Raw genomic sequence first — 19,985 nt, forward strand, 5'->3', positions numbered from 1 at the left:
GCCCTGACTTCCGTGAGCCCCTGAAACTGTGGTCCTGTAATGCTGAAAATCCATTAGCCCATGGAGCAGTCCTGCTGCCACCACTGCCCCTCTGTCCCCTTGCCATGGCACAGCTGCTCACTCAGCTGCAAGGCCCATCCCAGCTCTGCTTCTAAAGGCTGAAGGGTTTGTATTTAAATACTAAAGGCTGCTCGTGACAGCCAGGGCCAGGGTTATGGCTCAGGGTTCCTTGTCCCTCTCTGTGGTCCCCAGGCACATAGGGTCCCTTTCACTTACAGGAACTGCTTTTGAGGAAACCACAGGGAGAAGAAGAGCAGCCACAGGTTCCCAGTGCCAGTGACTCAGGAGCAGGGCTCTGTCACCGCCGTGCTGTCCCCACGCTGCCCGCACAGACGTCGAGGGATTTCACACATAGGGAACTGAGTCTGAGGCCAGCAAGAGGAGACAGGCCCAAAAAACCCGTGTGGCTCTGAGCTTCACCTCGCTCTGCTGACCAGAGGAGAGTGGCAGCAGTAGAGCTGACTTCTGGGGGGTCATTTTTTACTAAAGTTTTTTTGAACACCATTAAATTAGTGCATGAAATGGTCCTGCCCTCCTGTCCTCTCCCCTGGCCCCGTCTCCTGCTCCCACCAGGCAGCAGGAGACACTTCCAGAGAGCAGCTCTCCACAGGCAGGCTGTGCAGCAGGACTGGGAGAGCCCAGGAGCTGGCAGGCTGCAGCCACGGCTCCATGTTCCTTCCAGCGGAATTTCAGACATCCCATTGGGAAGCCTTGCTGGCCCCACTTCCACGAGGACAAGGGACCTTGACGCAGCAGAGGAGCACCCACGTGGACCCACACTGCCCACCCTGCACAGTGACATGCTCTGCCCTCCCCATGCAAAGGGCCTGGGTTTAATGCCATTTCTGCACTTAGGCAGCACCTGCAGCCCCAGGCAGGGCAGGATTCAGGGAATTTTTCTTTCCCTCACTCTCCTTGGTCACCTAATTTTTGAAGCACAAGAATCTGTGCTGCTCCCAGTACTCCCTCCCAGAAGCAGTTTCCAGGGAGTCCCATCCCTGGGCTCCAGGAGCATCCTTCGAGCATCAAGGGGAGCCCTGCACCCGCAGCTGGGGGGCTGCAAACTCCCCGAGCTGTCCTGCAGCCAGGCAGTGCCGGAGCCAGCACAGGGGCTGGCTCCCACTCCAGCCCACAGCCCGGATCATGAGCAAGCGAGGAGCAGACGGGCGCCACATTTTCCGAGACACGTGGCAGAAGCGAGGTGTTTCTTCCCCAGGCAGGGAGAACTGCAGCCTGGCTTCTGCTTCGGTAATCACCGGAGAAGGAGCGGGAGCCTGCGTGCAAACCCCTCCTCGCTGCGATTACTGGGGTCTAGACAGGAAACTCTGTCTCTCCCGGGGAGCAGCGCTGAGCGAGCAGCTGACACACGCTCTGCCTACTCACAGCAGGGCCCAGCGACACGGCAGCGCAGCTCTGAAGTCATGCTGGAGGCTGATCCGGTCCAGCCAGACCTGCCAGGCTGGTGGTATCTGTTCCCTGAACGCCACCCTGCACCCCAAACCCCACCTCCAGCTTCCAACTCACAGCTTTCATTTGCACTCGCAGCCCTAGTTAACCCTATGTCCTCTGAGCCCCTGGCTTGAGCCAGCCTGTGGCTGCTGGGCTTCACCTCAGCGCCCGCTGAGCTGATGCATTTCCTTGGGAAAATGTGTTTGCTGCTGCAGGTGATCATCCTCTGCTACCTGTGCCATGGCAAGTACAGCCTGTGGGAATTCCCAGGGCAATGCCAAAACTGTGCTGCTGGTTTCGGTCCCTCGTGAAACCAAAGAGGGCCGCTGCTCTCTGAAGCCTCTGCTTTCACTTCTAAAGCTGTAGCTCCAGTGCTCACCAGTCTGGAGCCCAAGGGGACATGGCAGCAGCCCAAGGGGACATGGCAGCACACTGGCCCTGCACCTCTGGCTTTGGTGGCTGGATGACCTGTGAGCTGCTGACCCAGAGCTCCTACTCACTCACCACACCAGTGCCCTAAACTGCCCTCACCCTCCCCCAGCTCCTGTGGGCCTCTGGACAGGTAAGGTGGGTGCCCAAACTGGCCCCAGATGCCACTGCCTGAGCCACAGAGCTCCAGGGAAGAACAGAGAAAGGAGACTGGCTTTGAGAAGGCATCAGGGGGAAGTTGCCACATGACACTGAGCTCCCAGAAAAGCCCCAGCTTCCGGCTGACAAGGAGGGCCAGGCTCCACAGCAGTGACCTGGCGTGCTGCTGTCCCCCTGCAGTCTCGCCAGGAGTGTGGCAAGGCAGTGACAAGGAAACCTGGAGGGCACGACAGGAAGCAGCTGGTGTCAGCCAAGGGCTCCAACCACAGCAAGGGCCCAGTTCCCCCTCCTGGTCCACAATTCCCACAGTCACTTGCTAGAAAATTATTTTACAAAACTCTCTTGTGGGGTGTTACTGAAACTTATTTCAGAGGAACAGCCTCTGACCAACAGTGCCAGGCCCTGCCAGCCCCCGCCACTCCCGGACAAAGGTCAGTGCATTCCCATGACCCAGGCACAGTTCACTCACAGGGAGGGATGACCCAGGGCTGCAGGTCCCATCAGTGCTGGAGAAGCTTCTCCCCCACAGAGCAAGGAAGGGGAGCTGGAGGCTGCATGGAAGAGGGCACGTGGGAAGGTAGCAGGATTTGCAGCCACACAGTTCCAGGTGGACAGCACGCTTCACACACATTCCAAAACGGAGCCCGCTGACCTGCTCCACCCCAGGACAGGCTCTTGCATCCTCACTTCTTCCTGCCACAGGCCACCCACCAGTTCTCATCCACTCTCTCCTCTACAGTGACAGCCCCCTGATCCCCCTTCTGAACCACACAGAAAGTGCTCTGCCACCTGCACTGGGACACGAGACCGACACAAGGCCGCTGCCACAGCCCAGCGAGGTCTGGGCCATCTGCAGAACACTGACAGGGTGCAAACCCACAGAGGATGCCCCCTAAAAGCCAGTGCAGTCAATGCCTCCCAGCCTGCAGTTTCCTAATTCCTTTAAGCTAATACCACTCCCAACAACAGTTCCTTCCCCAGGCAGGAAGGGCTGCAGCACTTGGGAACAAGACAAACCACAGCCCTGATGATCTGTCTCAAAACTAGCCCCAAAGGAAGTGTTCTCACTGAAATCTGCTTTCTGGTAACAGAATTGCCATGCTAATAGCTGTCTGGCACCAGGATGGAGGGCAAGATCCCTCCTTGGGCAGCAGAGCCAAACCCACCAGCTGCGCCTCCCAGCACATCCTGGGGGCTCAGAAACTGGACTTTGCACCTCTCCTACCCCTGAGCATAGATGGGTCACCAACCTGGCCCATATTCTCCCCTGCCAGCTCTCAGGAGCCTTCTCCACTCCAAGGCTTCCTGCAGCCTTCCTAAAATACGTGTGTGGGGCAAGGGGTGAACTTGTGTGTGGTTTGGTACAGCTACATGGACTAAAAACACCCTGTGCAACGTCACCAGACGTGCAGCCAAAAATGGGACTGACCACTCACACAGCCCCATCTGACAGACAATCACATCCAGCTGCCAGGAACCCTTCCCAGGAGGAAGGGTGGCTATACAGCTGACAGCTCCGCAGACAAAGCTGCCCAGCCTGGCAGGGAAAGCACCACCAGCCCCAGCCCTGCCTGCAAGGAGAAGGGAGGGCAGGGCACTGATACACAATGGGCCTGGTGGGACGCACACCTGTGGGGGGCTGCAGGCAATGGCTTTGGGGGGAGCAGGCAACAGCTCTTGGGGGGTTCCACCAGCCCCAGCTGCCTCTGTGTTTTGCTGGCATAGGAAGCGCAGGCTCCTGGAAGCACCAGCTTGGCCGGCCCCAGCCAGGGGCTGTGCAGGCAGCACCATGAGCCAGCCCTCGCCGTGCACGCTCCTGACCAAGGCGTGCTGGCGTGGCCAGCCTGTGCCCTGGCACGGGTGGCTGCAGCCAAACAACGCCGTAGGACTCGCCCCTGCCACCACCCCACTCCTTGGCTCTCCCTTGCCCTTCACTCCCCATCGCGAGCAGCGCCTGCTCCCTGACCAGCTCTGTGCTGTTTGCTTTTGGCAGCAGCTGTGGAAAGACTAGATTGAATGCAAATACAATTACAGCTCACACCCTGAAGAAGAAAAGGAGCTGTGGTTAACAGAAGTGGCCCATGGCCTTTTGACACGGCGGGAAGTCACCTCCTGCTCCAGCCTCCCACCTCCGCTCCCATTGCATCATGCTGCTGGAGAGGCCGGTGCTTCTCAATATGACGCACCCGGACCTGGCATTCCTGGCAGATTAAAGAGCCAGCATCCACAGATTCCACAGAAAGAAAAAACTATTAATCAGCTTCTCTTGGATGAGCTTTTGATGATCAAAGCACTGTCTTCCTCCCAGCACTGTGATTCAGAGGCCTCTGCCTTCAGGGAGAGCGGGTCGGCCGCCGCCAGCCCCGTGTGTGGCAGGGCCTTGGCTCGAGCTGGTGGTTCAGTGGAACAGGGCACAGCATTCTCGCTCCACTCCAAGAGCCCAAACAGCCCTGTGCTCCCAGAGGGAACAGACATGGCAGCCCTGCCCATCCATGCTGCCATACCCTCCCACTCACAGGTGAGTTTCCTGTGACAAGTCATGGTTTATCGACTTTTGCTCTTCAAATTCCACTTCTCTCACGTCACCTCTGCAAGTGAAAGAAAGCTTCAACCTCTGACCTGCAAACACAGATTTCCTTAAGCCCAAACAAAAATGTTTCCATGGAAATTTAAGCATCTAGTATTGGGACAAGCCTATTCATTTCAGCCTGTTCTTTTTTCTCCCTTTTTTTGTTGTTTAAACTGTTTTTCTATGAACGTGTTTTACACCCAACTTGTGAGGACAAAACAAGCTGGCAGGTCCCTTCCCAGAGAATCCCTCCCTTCCCATGGCTCTCAGCCTGCTTGGCTACCAGCCACCGGATTCTGGCATCCCACTCTCACACTCAGAAGGCTTCCGTTGAGGAATGCTGCAGTCTTCAGGCACGATGCAGTGCCTCAAAGAGGAGCCCTGAGACAACTCATCTTGTGACACCACCTCAGTAAACCTGCAGCTAGCCAAGAGCTTCTGTATCCCCCAAAGTTAACTCAAACCATTTTTGGCATTCCCTGAGGGCTCTGTGGGAAAGTGATCAGCAGATCCTGAGCTAGAGTTGGGAGCACATGGTTGGCTGGAAAAGGATCTTCCCTGGGAGGACAGCAAACTGTGCTGCCCGGGTACTGGGGGCCAGGCAGCAGCAGCCCGAGCTGCCCTCACTCTTGGGGCACTGCTGCTGTTCAGGGGTTGGCAGTGCCCAAAGTCCCTGTGGAGAACAGCGCTCCGAGCCCCGGCACACACACCCTGGGCAAGGCAAACATTTCGGTCAGACTAAGCCCACAGAAGATGATGTGCTGGGGACATGTGCTCTGTTTAATGGGATTTCACTTGGAACCCCTAAACAGGACGGAGGTGGACCTGCTGAACAGCATCCAGCTGCTCCTGCTCCAGGAGAAGCTGAAATAGTGGACACCAGCAATGGGGTGGGGTAGGTCTGCAGGCAGCCCTACGCCCTGGTGGGTCCACCCAGCACTGGTCCTCACCCAGTTCAACACCATGGCACATGTACACATTGGGAATTACCACTCTACAGCAACCACCAAATATTTAGATACACTTCAAGACTTTCCAAGAAGAGTTACTGCCTCAGGAAGTTGCCCAGAGTTTGCTCAAGAGTGAATGACCTGGAATAGGAAGGGAGCCCAGCTGGTTTCTGACGACAGCTGCTGACAGAAGCGTGATGCCATATACCTAAGAGGAGAAGTGATGATTCAGACCCTTTTTCCTCATCTCCTCCTTCCACAAAGTAACGGGGACCCACAGTCACTTCAGAACTACCTGGGTTAGAGTGTAGAAGAGAAAACATCAAGCACACAGCTACATGTGCCAACTCAGGAGAATCTTTAAAAGCACCTGCCTAAAGAACTGTTGGTGCAAATAATGAACTGATCCTACCACAGCACAACCAGCAGGGCTTCCCCCATCATTACTGAAGCACCTCGAAACCCTGAGGAACATACTCTGAAAAAGCTTAGTTGGAAAAGCCCCCATTAACTTCCATACTTGGTACCTTCAAGAGAAGAAGGGGCAAGGCAAGGGGCAGAAAGCCAGCCTGCCTGCCAGCCTTTCTGCCCAACCCCAGCCCTGTGGCAGCAGCACTTTGCAGACCCATGGTCTGAGCCACAGGGCAGCGCTTCCAGCAGAGATGGAGACAGTTCCTCTTTGTGACTGGGAAATGACGGATTATTCCAGTGAACTCCTGCAGCCCAGCCTGATGTGAACTACTACAAAAGCAAGTCGATAGGAACCTTTCAGTAGGTGGCAGCAGAAATGTATTATCAACCCAAAGGATTCCTTTAGGGACACCCCTTCTTGGCACAATTCCCATGTAGAGCAGTTTCCAGGAGTACATTGCTCCAGGTCAGATACGGCACCCTAACCAGGGTTATGACAGCAGAATCAGGTCGAACAGAGAACTTGGGGAGGGGAAACTCACAGAGATTCTGAAAACCCCCACGTTCTGTTTCAGCGGAAGCGTCCCTCACCAAACTGCCTCTTGCAACATGTGGTAAGTTCCCTAACCCAGTGCCTCAGTTTCTGTGGTCCCACAGAGCTGGTGTGGCTCATCGGGATTCCTCCTGGCAGTAGGACTTTTGCAAAACCACACCACACCTTTCAGCTCTTGCAGTCCTGGCCAAACAAGGCCACTTAAAAAGAAAAATCATTTCCATAAATTTCAAAGACAAATCAGCAACAAAAAGATGATGTCATCTCCCAGTTAGGCAGCATCCCCCCTCCCCACCCCGTTCAGACAGCCCTGAACTCAGAGCAGCCACATGCCCACCACCAAGGCATTAGGGATGGAGCAGGGGTGACCCGGGCAGTGGGGACAGCAGGAAGCGTGACGTGAGGGCTGCCCTGCATACCTGGGAGCAAGGTGTGGCTTTGTAAAGCTGACTCAGGGCTGGCTCAGGGCTCCAACAGGCAGGAGCACGCTTTCCAAATAATCGTTTCCTGTTCTCCCCAGGCGAGATGGAGGAGGAGATGGAAGCAGGATGGAGGTTTATCGGGCACAGATAATCCCCCTCCCCAGAGCTGCTTGGCACAAAGGCCAGCCAGGAGCCACTGCAGGGGCCTGGTGACTAAGGCAAGGACAGCAGTGCTGGGTTTGTGACTAATTATTACTCATGCAAGGAGGAATTTGGAGAGGGACCCGCATCCAGCTTAGCTCGTTGCTTTGGATACTTCTGCAGCCATAAGCACAAAGGAGAGCTTTGACAATGAATCAGACCCTGCTCTAAAACGACAGAGTTATCAACCAACTTGGTGTTAAAATGATTTCAGTGTAACCATAAAGGCAGCTTAATGCTAATCAGAGGAAACAAGCAATGTTTTCAGGCTCAGATGACTAAATGTAGGCTCCTGGATGGACAAAACCATTTAGACACAGCAGCAGAAGTGGGTTTTTATTAATACATAATGTGTTTCACTTTCCTTTGAATGACAGAGGAATGTGAGTGTACTGGCAAGAGCTGCTTGAAAAGTTTTCTCTGTCAGGTTGTTGGGGTTTTTTTAATCAAGAGTAATCCCCCCTCCCCCCCCAAAAAAGAAACTAAAAGAAGTTCTGAGATGCATTTATTTTGAAAGCATATCTATAACTAGTCTCTAAAGGACTTAAAAGGAAGCAAACAACCCCCACATTAATTATTCTCTTGCTTTTAAAATCTACAATTATCCACCTAAAAATAAAGGTAGGAACAGTGAAAGCTAAGTCATCAAATTCCAGTTCTTCCTTCATAAAGCCTTTGCCCTCTCAGCTGGTTTGTGTGCTTACTTTGCAGTCTGCAGTACAGGGAAGACTAACAAAGAATTACTAATTAAACAACTGCTTGCAAAAACCTGCGAGTTTGAAGACTTGCTGCAGTGAATGATTGCTCCAAATGAGAGATCCAGCCTTGCCACTCCATACCCACACACATGTGATGATATAAATACACGTCATTCCACAAGCATTCTTCACAAAAATGTGGTGAGACACCAGTTTTTATAAGCCATCCCAGGCCTAAGGTGGTGGATGACCCCTCCAGAGAGCTGGGAATCCCCTTTCCCCTTCGAAATGTGAGAATTTCTTCTCCCTGTGCCTCTAAGATTCCAACATCATGTTTTGCAACCAGTGACTTGTGCACTATTTAACACATGACAAGCTTCTTACACAATTTTCAAAGCAGAACATACTGTTATTTGATCTTTATCTAACAAATCTAACACAGGACTAAGAGCCAGCTTTTAAACAGATCCACCTCCTTCCCTGCAGATACTGAGGAGCACTTGTTGCCTTTAAAAGCTGCAAGGTGCTAGCTGCACACAGCTGATTTCCATCTGTCTGCAATGAAAGGTGACAGTCACATAACAGAGAAACACCCATGAAGTTCAGCTGTAAGAATACAATCCTTTTGCCACCCACATTTTTGACAAACAGGACAGACCTTGAGGCTTTAAACATTAAAAAGCAAGTGAAGTGAATGATTCCTCACAGCTGTGAAGGCCTGTTCTTCCTGTAACCATCAGCAGAGTCAGTTTAGGGAACAGAAAGAATTAGAGCAGCATTAGCTATGCCCCAATTCCTCCAGTATTTACCTTAAATTGTGTGGCCCCACTCCAGTGTCAGGAGGCCTCTCCACAAAGCAGGATTTTGTGCTGATAGCGTTAGCTCTGTGACCATTACACTCTCAACCTCCTCAAAATTTTGTCATTTTAAAGCCTATTTTTCTAATTGCTCAAAGTATCTTTCATTTCAAAAATCAGGAATGAGAACACAGATTCTCCTCTCTGTAAGACAGCCAGACCTATAGGGGAAAAAAAATGAGCTTTGGCTACTCCCTTCTTCAAAACAAGGCTCTCATGGAGGGAAGACCGTTGGTAACAGCTCTGCCCATGCAGGCTGCACTCTGCTCTCCCACGGGAGTGCCTGTGGATGCTCTGCAGCTGACAGGCAGGCAGCTGGACCACCCATGCCCTCAAAAAGCAAGCTAAGCCTCCAGCTTTGCAGCCTGAAACACAGCAGCAACCCTCAGTGAGGGCACAGACTCAGACACGGGATGACACCAGCCAAGAGAGTCAAGATGAAACACATTTCCCAGGAACGCCACCAAGTCCAAAATGTCTGTGTCCAGAAGGACCTGCCCAGACACCCACAGCTGCCTCAGGCACACAAAGCCATGCAAGATGCTGGGTATTGCCTGGCCTGGTCCCCACCGAGGGTCTGATGAGGCTCTGCAGCTCATCTTCATGCTAACATCCATTATTTGTGGAGATCCCATAGCTTCCTCCTAAAACGTCCATGCAAGCCCAAATACTAATCCTACACGGTAAATTTACTTCCATACTCCACCTGTCCCCACGTTAGGTGTCCTGCCTCCCTCTACAGCAAGCAGAGGGACTGACCTTGCCTATGCACACACGGGGAAACAAGGGGCAACTTCAGTGACAAGGTGTGTTTAAAATCCTGCCCCCGGTACGTGCGCACATGCCAGCAATGGAATGAGGGAACAGCACCCTCATCCAAAGTAGAATCTGCTCCAGGTTAATGCACAGAGGGTTATTCTTGAGGCTTCCCCTCTCCAAAGCAAACAGGAGCATTCCTTATTTCCCCCTGTTTAGTTAAAGAGCCCAGCACACATTCCTGGGCACTGGCCTACCCCAAGCAAACCATGCGATGAGAACTTCTGCGCTGTAAATCCCTGGAAGAAATTGGTCTAACTTGGGAACAGCTTAACAATTACTACCTTCTGATGGACGCTTCGTGGTCTGCAAAGAGCACCACAAATCTCAAGAGGCTTGTTTTCACATCGTTAAAGCCACCCACAGAATTGGCCTCCATGCTGAGGGTTTCAGTACAAAATGAAGGAGAGCTGCCACCGGAGCACGTCGGAGGCCGAGGCCACACCGAGCAGGTCCATCCCAGCCATACCTGCCCCAGGCTTCAGCGCTTCTCCCCAGCCACACCTCACCTGCAGAAATCTTTGTTCCCACAGGGGAAGAAAACACTGTTGTGGCAAGTGTCAGAGCCGACTCATCACGGCAGGGGCACCACCACTGCGCCTCAGGGCTGCAGCAAAGCCATTTTAAAGCTCCCAGAAAAAGATGAGAGAAATGGAAGCCGCAGCACGAGCAAGATTGTGCTCAGGCAACACTGGGGAAGAAGTCGGTGGTCACCTTGAAGCATTTCAGTGCAGTCACTTCGTAACTTCACGAAATTTGTCACTTCACAAACATCACCTGAGGCTTTGAACATGGAGCACAGCGGTGTTTGAGAGCACAGTGTTCCTTCCCCCACCAGGAAGGAGAGCAAAGATATTTTCTGTGTGGGATAGGGAAATTGGACATGGATCCAATCCAATCCAATTTAGGGATCGCATGAAGGATTTCTGAATTAGAAATCAAGCCTTTAGGTACAGCTGTCTTGATTATACTTTCTACTCCGGGCAGCCAGAGAAAAAACCAACCAACCCTTTATCTCTGCAGCAGTAAACTTTCAGTCTCCCACAGGCATGTGAAAGAATTGCCTGGGAAACAAGCACACAGCTATGTTGTGGTCAGAGTTTAAAACCAAAATCCAATTCAACCAGAAAGCTGCAGGTTGCTTTTGCCCTTTTCCCGAAGGAGCTAAATTCAGTGGCACACAGCAGACGGAGCTGCCCAGCAGAGCCTCCCCCTTATTTGTTATTTTTAGCAATTTAGTCTGACAACGCCTGACAACTAAACAAGCTGAATATAGCAGGAGAGAAGGGGACTATCAGATATTATCAGAGAAAGCACACAGTGATAATCACTTTCTCCACCCCTAACGAAGAATCAATTTTCCATGTCTTTATAACATCATAGAGTTTGTTCTTTTTAAAATGCCACATTTAAAAACAGAATCCATCTAGCCCTACAATGGAAACGGATAACATTTCCTGAAACAAAGCATTGTTCCACCCCTCACATATCATGTTTCCTTAAAAACAAGGGAAGAAAAACATTACTTGGTTTTTCTCCTAATACTGCACAAACATTGCTGAGCTAAAAAGAGTCTGTGCTCATCCCTTTAGAATGCTTTCAAAATAGATTTAACACATACCCCTTGCACCGTGAAACACAACAAGAATTTGATAGTATCAGGACTGGAAAAATCCAATGGCTCCTGCTAAGCAGGATGTGTCCCATGCCAGTGTGTGAGGAAGCACATGGCACCAATCTCTGGAGGTTTGGGTAAGCCCTGTTGGCACAGCCTGTCAGCAGGCACAGCTATTGTGCCAGCAAGCCTGGGCAGTCTGTTTGGATTCCAAAGGATTAGATAGAAGTCGTGAAGTTCAGAATGCCACACAGGTGTGTATGAAGTTGACAGGCTGAGAACAAACAGTGGGGCTGTTCAGCCTGGAGACGAGAAGGTTGTGTGGAAACCTCATAGCACCTTCCAGGACCTGAAGGGAAGCCAGAGAGATACTCTTCACCAGCAACTGGAGTGACAGGACAAGGAACAATGGGTTCAAATTGAAAGAGGAGAAATTTACATGGGAAATTAGAAAGAAATTCTTTACCACGAGGATGATGAGGCCCTGGCACAGGCTGCCCAGAGAAGCTGTAGCTGCCCCGTACCTGGAGCAACCTGGTCTAGTGGAAGGTGTCCCTACCCAAGCCAGGGGGGTGGAGTGAGATGATCTTTAAGGCCCCTTCCAAGCCAAACCATTCTATGATTCAATATATATATTTAGATATATTCACGGCCATACACAGCTTTAACAAGCAGGGTAAAACTGCCTTTGGTTTTCTTCAGATAACTTCTGCAGAATAACTAACTGCCCCCTCATGCACACCCAGACCCCTTGGTGCTTTCAGAACAGAGTTCCTCTCACCAAGCATAATGCCTGTTCCAGATGAGCCTCATTTTCCCAGCCCTTTACAAGGACAGCCCTGGCTGTCCTTGCTGCTTTGTCATGTGGTGAGCAGCAAGGAGGCCCAAACCAGCAGCATCCCATCAATTTTGTGATGCTGCCTTGAAAAATACAATGCACTGCTTCAACAGTGGAGACACGCATGCGAGGGAAGCGAGGGAAAGGGAATGACTACAGTCACATACTGCAGTGGAGAGTGTCAGAGGGAGAAAAGGCACAAAACTCCTCAGGGTTTTCAAAGTTCACTGGCAGCTGTGAATGTCAGCAAAACCAGCTCACACCTCTGGAGCAAGTTAAAGCCAGATTTTCAGGAACAGGCAGCTGGAGATCTCCTTGCTACACAGCTGGATGGACTTCCAGAAGAGCTCAGCAGTGAACCCAGCCCTCTGTGCTGTGCTCCTCTGCAAACAGCACCAAGGTAGAGGGGAGAGCGTTTCTCAGATTCAGGCATGTATCAAAAAATAAACATTTCACAACCCTTGGCAATAATGTCATCATAGCAAAGCACAATTGCCTCAAGCTCAGCTACATGTGTTATGAGATCAGCCACACCATAGGGTACTGGGGGATTGCTCCGACCAGCCTGATTCAGCTGTGCAAAGTGAGAAATGTGAGTAAGTCATAAGGTAGTTAACAATGTAAAATATAAACCTAAGCTTTAAAACCCTTCCAGTTTTAATAATGAATGGAGGGATGTTTAACCTTTCTTGGTTTGATATTTATTTTACAACGAAGCAGTGGAAGCACAAGGTCACAAAGTTTCACATTCTTTCCTGCTTCGGTCACAACTTGTTTTCAGGACAGCAAAATCCCCTGCTCCTGTGATAAGTGCTCTCTGAATTGGACTCAGGTATTTCCCCTGAAATCTCAGTTGTCAGCTAAAGTGCTTGTCCTCTTCCATGGGGAATCCCAGGCCTAAGGAAAACCCTCTTCAAAAAACTGCCACAGCCAACTGGAAGGAGATCAGTTAAAAGATGGACTTGAATGTTCACTTAAAACAAACTTTTGAATGTGTTGGCAATCTGAGCCCTACTATTCATGATTAAAAAGAAAAACCAGCCCATCTGGGAACCACCTGTCTACTCCAACCACCTTTTGAGACAGTCGCTATTGCTGGAAACTTCAACTCAATGACCATAACCAGAGATTCAGCAACAGGGAGCTACGAAGCAGAAAAACACATTTGTGAAGCAGCCAGTTCTGAGGCTTTGTGCAAGAACAACAGAGGTTATAATTTGTGGGAAATTCCATCCATTCTGCTGAACTCAGCGACCGGGAAGTTCAGGAGGTAAGATAATTCCCCACCAGGAACAGGAAGAAACCCAGATGGCACAGCTGAAGGGCACAGTAGCCAAGAAGCTGACCACAGCCTGCTGGAGCTGGCAGGGAGGGACCCCAGGGGCAGTTTATAAACAGGCTGCCAGCCACATTCCACCTGCTTCCAAACCCAGAGGTGCTGCCAGCCACATTCCACCTGCTTCCAAACCCAGAGGTGCTGCCAGCCACATTCCACCTGCTTCCAAAGCCAGAGGTGCTGCCATGAAGTCCTCCAACCCCAGTTGCAGGGCTGTCTTTGCACAAAGCCACTGGCATCTGGGATGGCTCCAAAGGAGCAAGGATACAATTGCTTTTATCACATAACCATAAAAATGACTGTGCCTTGCCTGCACACCCCCTTAGATACACAGCCTGTCCACAGAGCACTTGTTGACCTGTGCAGAAAGAGTTCTCATGGGCAGAAACACAAACCCCCTTAGTGTCTGGCACAGACAACGCTCCAGGCAACACAACATCTGGGGATGGGCTTGCTCCACAGCTCCTCAGGCAGGATGAGTTTTAAGAAGGGATTAAAAAAAAATCCAGACTCAGCTTCTGCTTTAGTGTTAAGTAGGAGATAAGAGAGACAGAACTGCACAGATCTGAGTGGGTTTGAACACAGACTTCCTATTCCTGCTTGTCCCTACTTATTTGGTCTCCACATCACTTTCTCCAAAACAATAACAGATGGGAAAAGCAGCGTGACACAACTTGGTCTTTGCTTTCTCTGTCATTCCCCAAAGACCAAGAAACAGGGGTTTTTATTAATGATATTTTAGGAGCATTATAAAAAAACCACACTAACAGCCTTGGAAAAGTACATTTTGCACTTCTTCTCAGAAGAACTGTAAGCTGTACACGCAGCCACAAGAAGATAGTCAAGATTCACTAGATAGCCTGTTTGAACACTGGGACTTGCGCAGACACTATTTTTTATTTCCTAGATATCCTTCTCTGCCTTGAATACTCCAACCAGATAAACACAAGAACACAGAAGTGCTCTGACCACATTGTCAAAACAAAGTCCCATCTCCCCACAGATCGGCTCTTCAACAGCAGCCCCAAGCAGATGCTTAGGGCAGAGTGTAAGGACAAGGCAGGCCTATACGGTACTTCCTCCTCATACTTTCCCACCCTCCAGACATTTTTAGCTCAGGAACTTCCTGAGCAGGATGCCATTTCTACATATTTGGTAATTCTCGATGGATTTCTCTTCCATGAATTTGTGCAATTGTTCTGAGCCAGTGTAACCTTTAAATACCCAAAGCACTGGCAAAGTTTTACATCACTTATCTGCTGCAAATAACCACACAAACATCCTTTTGCTTGTTTTAGACCTTGCTCTTACCAATCTCATCTGAATCCCTCACTCCCAGTTTTCATACCAGGGCACAGAGCGAACAACCAATCCCTACTGGTTTGTAGAGCTAGGAAAGGAACCAAGTGCTTTGAGTTACTTGTAGGTTACTTGTAACAGGCTGTTTCATCTAGTTACAATCCTTCAGCATGAAAAGTACCAGATAAAAACAAGAGATGTAGCAAACAGCATCTTGTTGACCTTTAATGTTCTACTTTCATCATCATCACTTGCCAAAAACTTACCTCTAACTCCTTAATTTTCTCTTCGGCTATTCTCTGTTTTTCTAAGAGCTGATTATGAATCACTCCTTTAGGCTGAAGAATAAACCTACAAGTGAAAAAGAAGAGACAGAAAACTTTGGATGCTTTTTATATCAGTGTTCCCCAGCTGCACACCAAGTTAAACCAGAGCCACTTCTGCTAAGTGCTCATCCTCACTCCCATGCTCTGGACAGAGATGGCAGAAATTGCTCTGACAGCTCCCAGAGCCCATCAGGCTGGTCCCAAAGGCTCACCAGCCTCACCTATGCTCTGGGAGGATGAACATGGACACACAGAGATCTCTCTTTATCATTCAGCGTCCTTGAATGATCTGGAAGCAGTTCTGGCACACAGCCAGCAAGGGGAGTCTGTCAGCACCTTCTCTTCAAAGGGATTTAAATCAGTTGATGGCATGTAGTCAAGGAAGACTCTTGACGGATAAGAGCTGTTTATTAAGGGTTTAGTGCTCGCAAGGTAAACAAACCTGCACAATAAAACCGAAGCTTTCCACAGGGAAAGGCTGAGCGAGTTGGGGTTGTACGCCCTGGAGAAGAACAGGCTCCAGGGAGACTTTACTGCAGCTCTTCAATGTATAAAAGGGGCTTATACGAAAGACAGAGAGAGAGATATTACCAGGATCTGTCGTGACAGGCAAGGGACAACAGTTTTAAAGTGCAACAGGCCACGGTTCAGTTGGACACAGAGAAGAAATGTTTTACACTGAGGGTGGGGAGGCCCTGGCACAGGGTGCCCAGAGAAGCTGTGGCTGCCCCATCCCTGGAAGTGTCCAAGGGCAGGTTGGACACGGCTTGGAGCAACCTGGGCTAGTGGAAGGTGTCCCTGCCATGGCAGGAGGTGGAACCGGATGGTCTGTGAAGAACCCACACCCTTCTGTGATTTGACAAAACAGAGACAGTGCTCCCAGCAGAAGCTATGGAATTTTCACAGCTCCCACTTCTCAAGCCTTGGCTTTAACCCAACCCCTCACTGACCTCCAAATTTCTACACTTTCACCAGCCAAAGGGTTTTTCTGTGGAGTGGGAAGTGGCTGCTTTTAACTGAAATTGTGGCCATTGGTTTCCACTTGTTCTCTTTTCAATTGCCAAAGGGATCTGAAAGATGCATCCATAACATCTGAGTCCTGCTTGCCAACAAGCAGAAAGGTGCCTGCCTCGCTCAGAGAAGCCTCTGAAGGAGCACCAGCATTCAAAGCAGCTCTCCAGCACGTGGCACTGGCATCCCACAAAGAGGTAAAGGACAACTAAGTTCAAACAAATTTTAGGAACCCTGCATGGCTGTTTTTCATCCTTCCAGACATTAAGAATGTACAAGCTGCAGATTCACCCCCTTCCCTACTTAGAAAGTCCCCCAGGGGATTTAGAAGGAGCCTCCGTGGGTCATACCAATGAGTTCAAGGTCTCCTCTAGCACCAACTAGGGTCAATGTCTTCCTGCCAGGTGACAACAGCTCATACTTCAACAGTTAAAATGAGCAGCTTTAGACAGGGCAGAATCAGAGTGCATTCCCCGTCTGCTACAGAAAAACCTGAATTCAGTTTGCGGAGTCATCTCCCACGACAAATGACATTATTAACACGTTTGCTCAGAGCCTGGTAAACACAAACACGGATCTGCCACTTGGCTGGAAACCCAGTGCCCTCTGCATCAGAAACCCAGCCAAAAGGAACACTACCTGCCACACGCATTCCTGAAACGCATGGGAGGAAAATCGTGGGTAATTATAATAGGTTTCCAATTAAAACTCTCTTTGGGGCTGCTATTAACTGCACATAGAAGCGCCACCTCCTCCTCCTCCCACTTCTTTCCCTGTTCCGCTTCACCTCCTCTTCTCCACAGGAACTTCCGCTACATCTTTCATGTTGCAATTTTCTCAAATCTCTCTCATTTTTTCCCACTCTTGGCTCATGCTTATGCTGGCATCATCTTTGCTCTCTATCTGCTCCTGTTCTTACCAACACAGCTCACTCAGACTCTCTTTGTCCCCTCAATCCCCCCTCTCCCCTTGGGAGGTGTCCCCACCATTGACCTGCACGCAGTGGTGATGGCTCGGGGTCCTGCCATACACCAGACTGCTGAAATAACAACACAGGTGATTTTGTGAAAATTAAGTTCAACACCACCCTTCTAGGAAAGAGAAGTTATTTTCATTGCTTTTAGATACAGAGCCTGGATCCAGCCAGAGAAGAGGTACTTTTCAGGACCACCAGCAAACACATCATTTTGATGCTCTTACCTCAGGCCTACAACACCAGAATAAAAACATCAGCTTTCACACACACCCCCTGTAGACTCAAATTTTGCCTTGCTTCTGCAGTAGCTGCCAGTAGTGAAAACCAAAGCTGCAAGATGCCTTCTGTACACAAAGCCATCAGTCCCTTCCTACGTCACTGCTTCCCTGAGCCTGCCTGTGTATGTGAACGTTTCCTGAATTATTTCCTTTTTTTGTGGGGGCAGCAAAGAAGAATACAATCCCTTCTCATTTGCTTCCCCAAATTGTACAGGAAGATTGATCATTTTGGTTTCCCTGATGTCCCTGGTCTAAAAAACAAAGTTCAACACCAACACAGTTTGAGCAATTTTCCCCATGCTGCAGCTGGAAAGGTCCCTGCTGGGTGACAGGCACTGGGTGATCCCGGCTGGCTCGGAACTGCTACAGGCACCAAAACCTCCAACAAACAACCGGCTGACTTCACTTTTATTCTGCAAATGTCAACAGCAGTCATCAGGGAAAATATCCTCCCTCCCACCCTCCTGCAATGCTCTGGCAGACATGCGACAGCAAATTAAAATTGGATGGCTGAAATTAGCACTGACGAGACTTATGCGGGCAGCTGGGCACAAATACAACCACCCCGAATTTGCCTGCTATAAAACAGTGGGCTGGAACCTGTGTCCGTTCACAAACTTGCTCAGAAGCAGATCAGATGTTCCTGCCTTGGCCAGCAGCATCCTGCAGGTCTTCACCAGTGCTGCTTAAAGCCACCCGTTTGAGTTCCCCGCCGCGTGACCACGGAGCTCTCAGCCTCAAGTGCACAGGTGCTGCCCTGGAAGCTGCCAAAGGCCAGGTCTTTGAAAGCTGAACTATAAATCCACATCCACAGTTAATTATTTAAATCTGTGGCTTCACTTTCCAACACAAGCAGGACTCGAAAAACTCATCAGTTTTTTAGCATCTAGTCTGGGGTAGAGAGATTATGGAGATCTTGGCCAAAGTTCTTACCTAAGGAAATAATGTGGTTTATGGCAGCACTTGGAAAAAGCAGAAGTTTGCTCGGCTCATTATGTAAGAAGTGCTGCAGGGCACTTGTAATAAACTTGAATTTAAATTTAATCTAAATTTCATTTTTCCAATTACCCTAAGTAATACATCAACTTGATGATTTTTAGCTTTTTTCCTCACCAAGATGGAGAAATAGGGCAGTGTCATTCTGCTGCCTGGTTTCAGTTAGATGTAGTTATTCATGTACAGATTTTCAAGCTCATGAAAGAAGCACAGAACATTCTGACAACTTAGTTCTTCCCTGAGTGAGTTTGTGAAGCCTTTCAAACACGCTAACTTAATTCAGTGCCTGGAGGTTCACCACCAGCTGAGAGCTGGCCCCAGGTGAGAGTCACCAAGCCGAGGAGCCCCTTTCTGCTCAGTGGTGCGGAGCCCAGCAGGCAACACAGCTAATACTGACCCAAGAGCTGCTTTCACAACTCTGCTGGAGTCCATGGGAGGCTCCAAGCCCCCAGAGTTTGTGTGTTGAGCTGGGATGGAGTTTAAGTACTGCTAATCCACAGAAGACAAGCAGCTACACAAGTCTTTTCCCAGATACGAGAGCTCACCCGTTTCTGCCTTCTCTCAGGGAAGCGTCACAGCACACACTAATAGACCTGTCAAACATGACACCTACACTATCAAACATGAAATAGTGACTCAGAAACATGTTCAGCACCACAGTGGCAATTATAAAGCTTACTAACCATCACCTCTTCACACAGGAACTTTTTCACTGTTGTTAAAGTAACACCACAAATATCTGGGTCAGAATGGACAAGTTTACCCCATCTCACCTGGCCACCCATTTCAAAGGGAATGGTTAGTAAAAATAGAGCAGGACTTGCTAATGATTTTTCCAGTGTCCATAGATAATGGTGAAAACTCAAAATAAAACAAAGAAAATTAGAAACGAAAGCTTCAGAGGAGAGGGGTCCCTGAGTACAGCAGTGTTCAGCCAAACCTGGGCTGCCAACAAGAACAGCTCCATGGAGCAGAGCCAACTGGTTGCCAATCGACTGCACCTACTTGCTCAGCCTCCCAGTGACTGTTGGTTCTCAAGTGCAATACAAGAGGAAAAATAGAGCACAAGGGAACTGAAAGAGAAACCTCTCTCTAAATAGTCCCACTTGTTTCTATTTTCCTCCCTTTGCTAGCTCCACATCAGGAATTTTGTTTCCCTAGGGCAGAGAAAGTGGTTTATATACACTCTCCGAGGCTCATTGCTTGTTTCTTCTGAAGAGATCTCTTAGCCCTTCACAATTCTAATGTTCTATTATAATTTTCATTTGATCAGTGTTTATATTGCACTCCCTGATGCTCTGGCCCAAACGGCCTTCAGACTCTTGTCAGGTCAGCAGGTGCTGCCCACTTCATCATCTGTCTGCTCCTTTGTGTCACACATACACACCCACAAAGCAATGATCATCCAGTGTAAGTAATTCCATAACTCAGCCTGTTTGCACCAAAATGTACTGTTTACTTGACTTTGAGACATAATATTAGATACTGAAAGATTCGCCTCTTAATGAATGAGGTTATGGAGATGTTTGTTCAGCACACGCCACTCTTCATTATGACATACAAGTCATTAAAGCTATTAAAGGTGGAGTCACAGTGATGCTCATAGTTCAGGTTTTCCATGAAGAATCTCTACTTTCAATTACTTGCAACTGCAACAAACTTCAGCCTTTACAGCTGGAGCTTTCCATGGCAGGCAGCTGTCCTGGGCATGAGCAGCCTCTCTTCTGCCCTTGGAG

The 19,985-nt window shown here is 49.6% G+C and overlaps 1 protein-coding gene across 1 annotated transcript in view; it reads right to left on the reverse strand.

Moving 5' to 3' along the window:
- PFDN1 (prefoldin subunit 1) overlaps positions 1 to 19,985 on the reverse strand; it is a 31,673-nt gene that overhangs the window by 1,088 nt on the left and 10,600 nt on the right. The window contains exon 3 of the mRNA XM_048320105.1: positions 14,929 to 15,013. Coding sequence (XP_048176062.1) covers positions 14,929 to 15,013 — 85 coding nt within the window. The remainder of the gene's footprint in view (positions 1 to 14,928; positions 15,014 to 19,985) is intronic.

Source organism: Corvus hawaiiensis, chromosome 15, assembly GCF_020740725.1.
Source record: "Corvus hawaiiensis isolate bCorHaw1 chromosome 15, bCorHaw1.pri.cur, whole genome shotgun sequence".
In the NCBI taxonomy this organism is placed as follows: domain Eukaryota; kingdom Metazoa; phylum Chordata; class Aves; order Passeriformes; family Corvidae; genus Corvus; species Corvus hawaiiensis.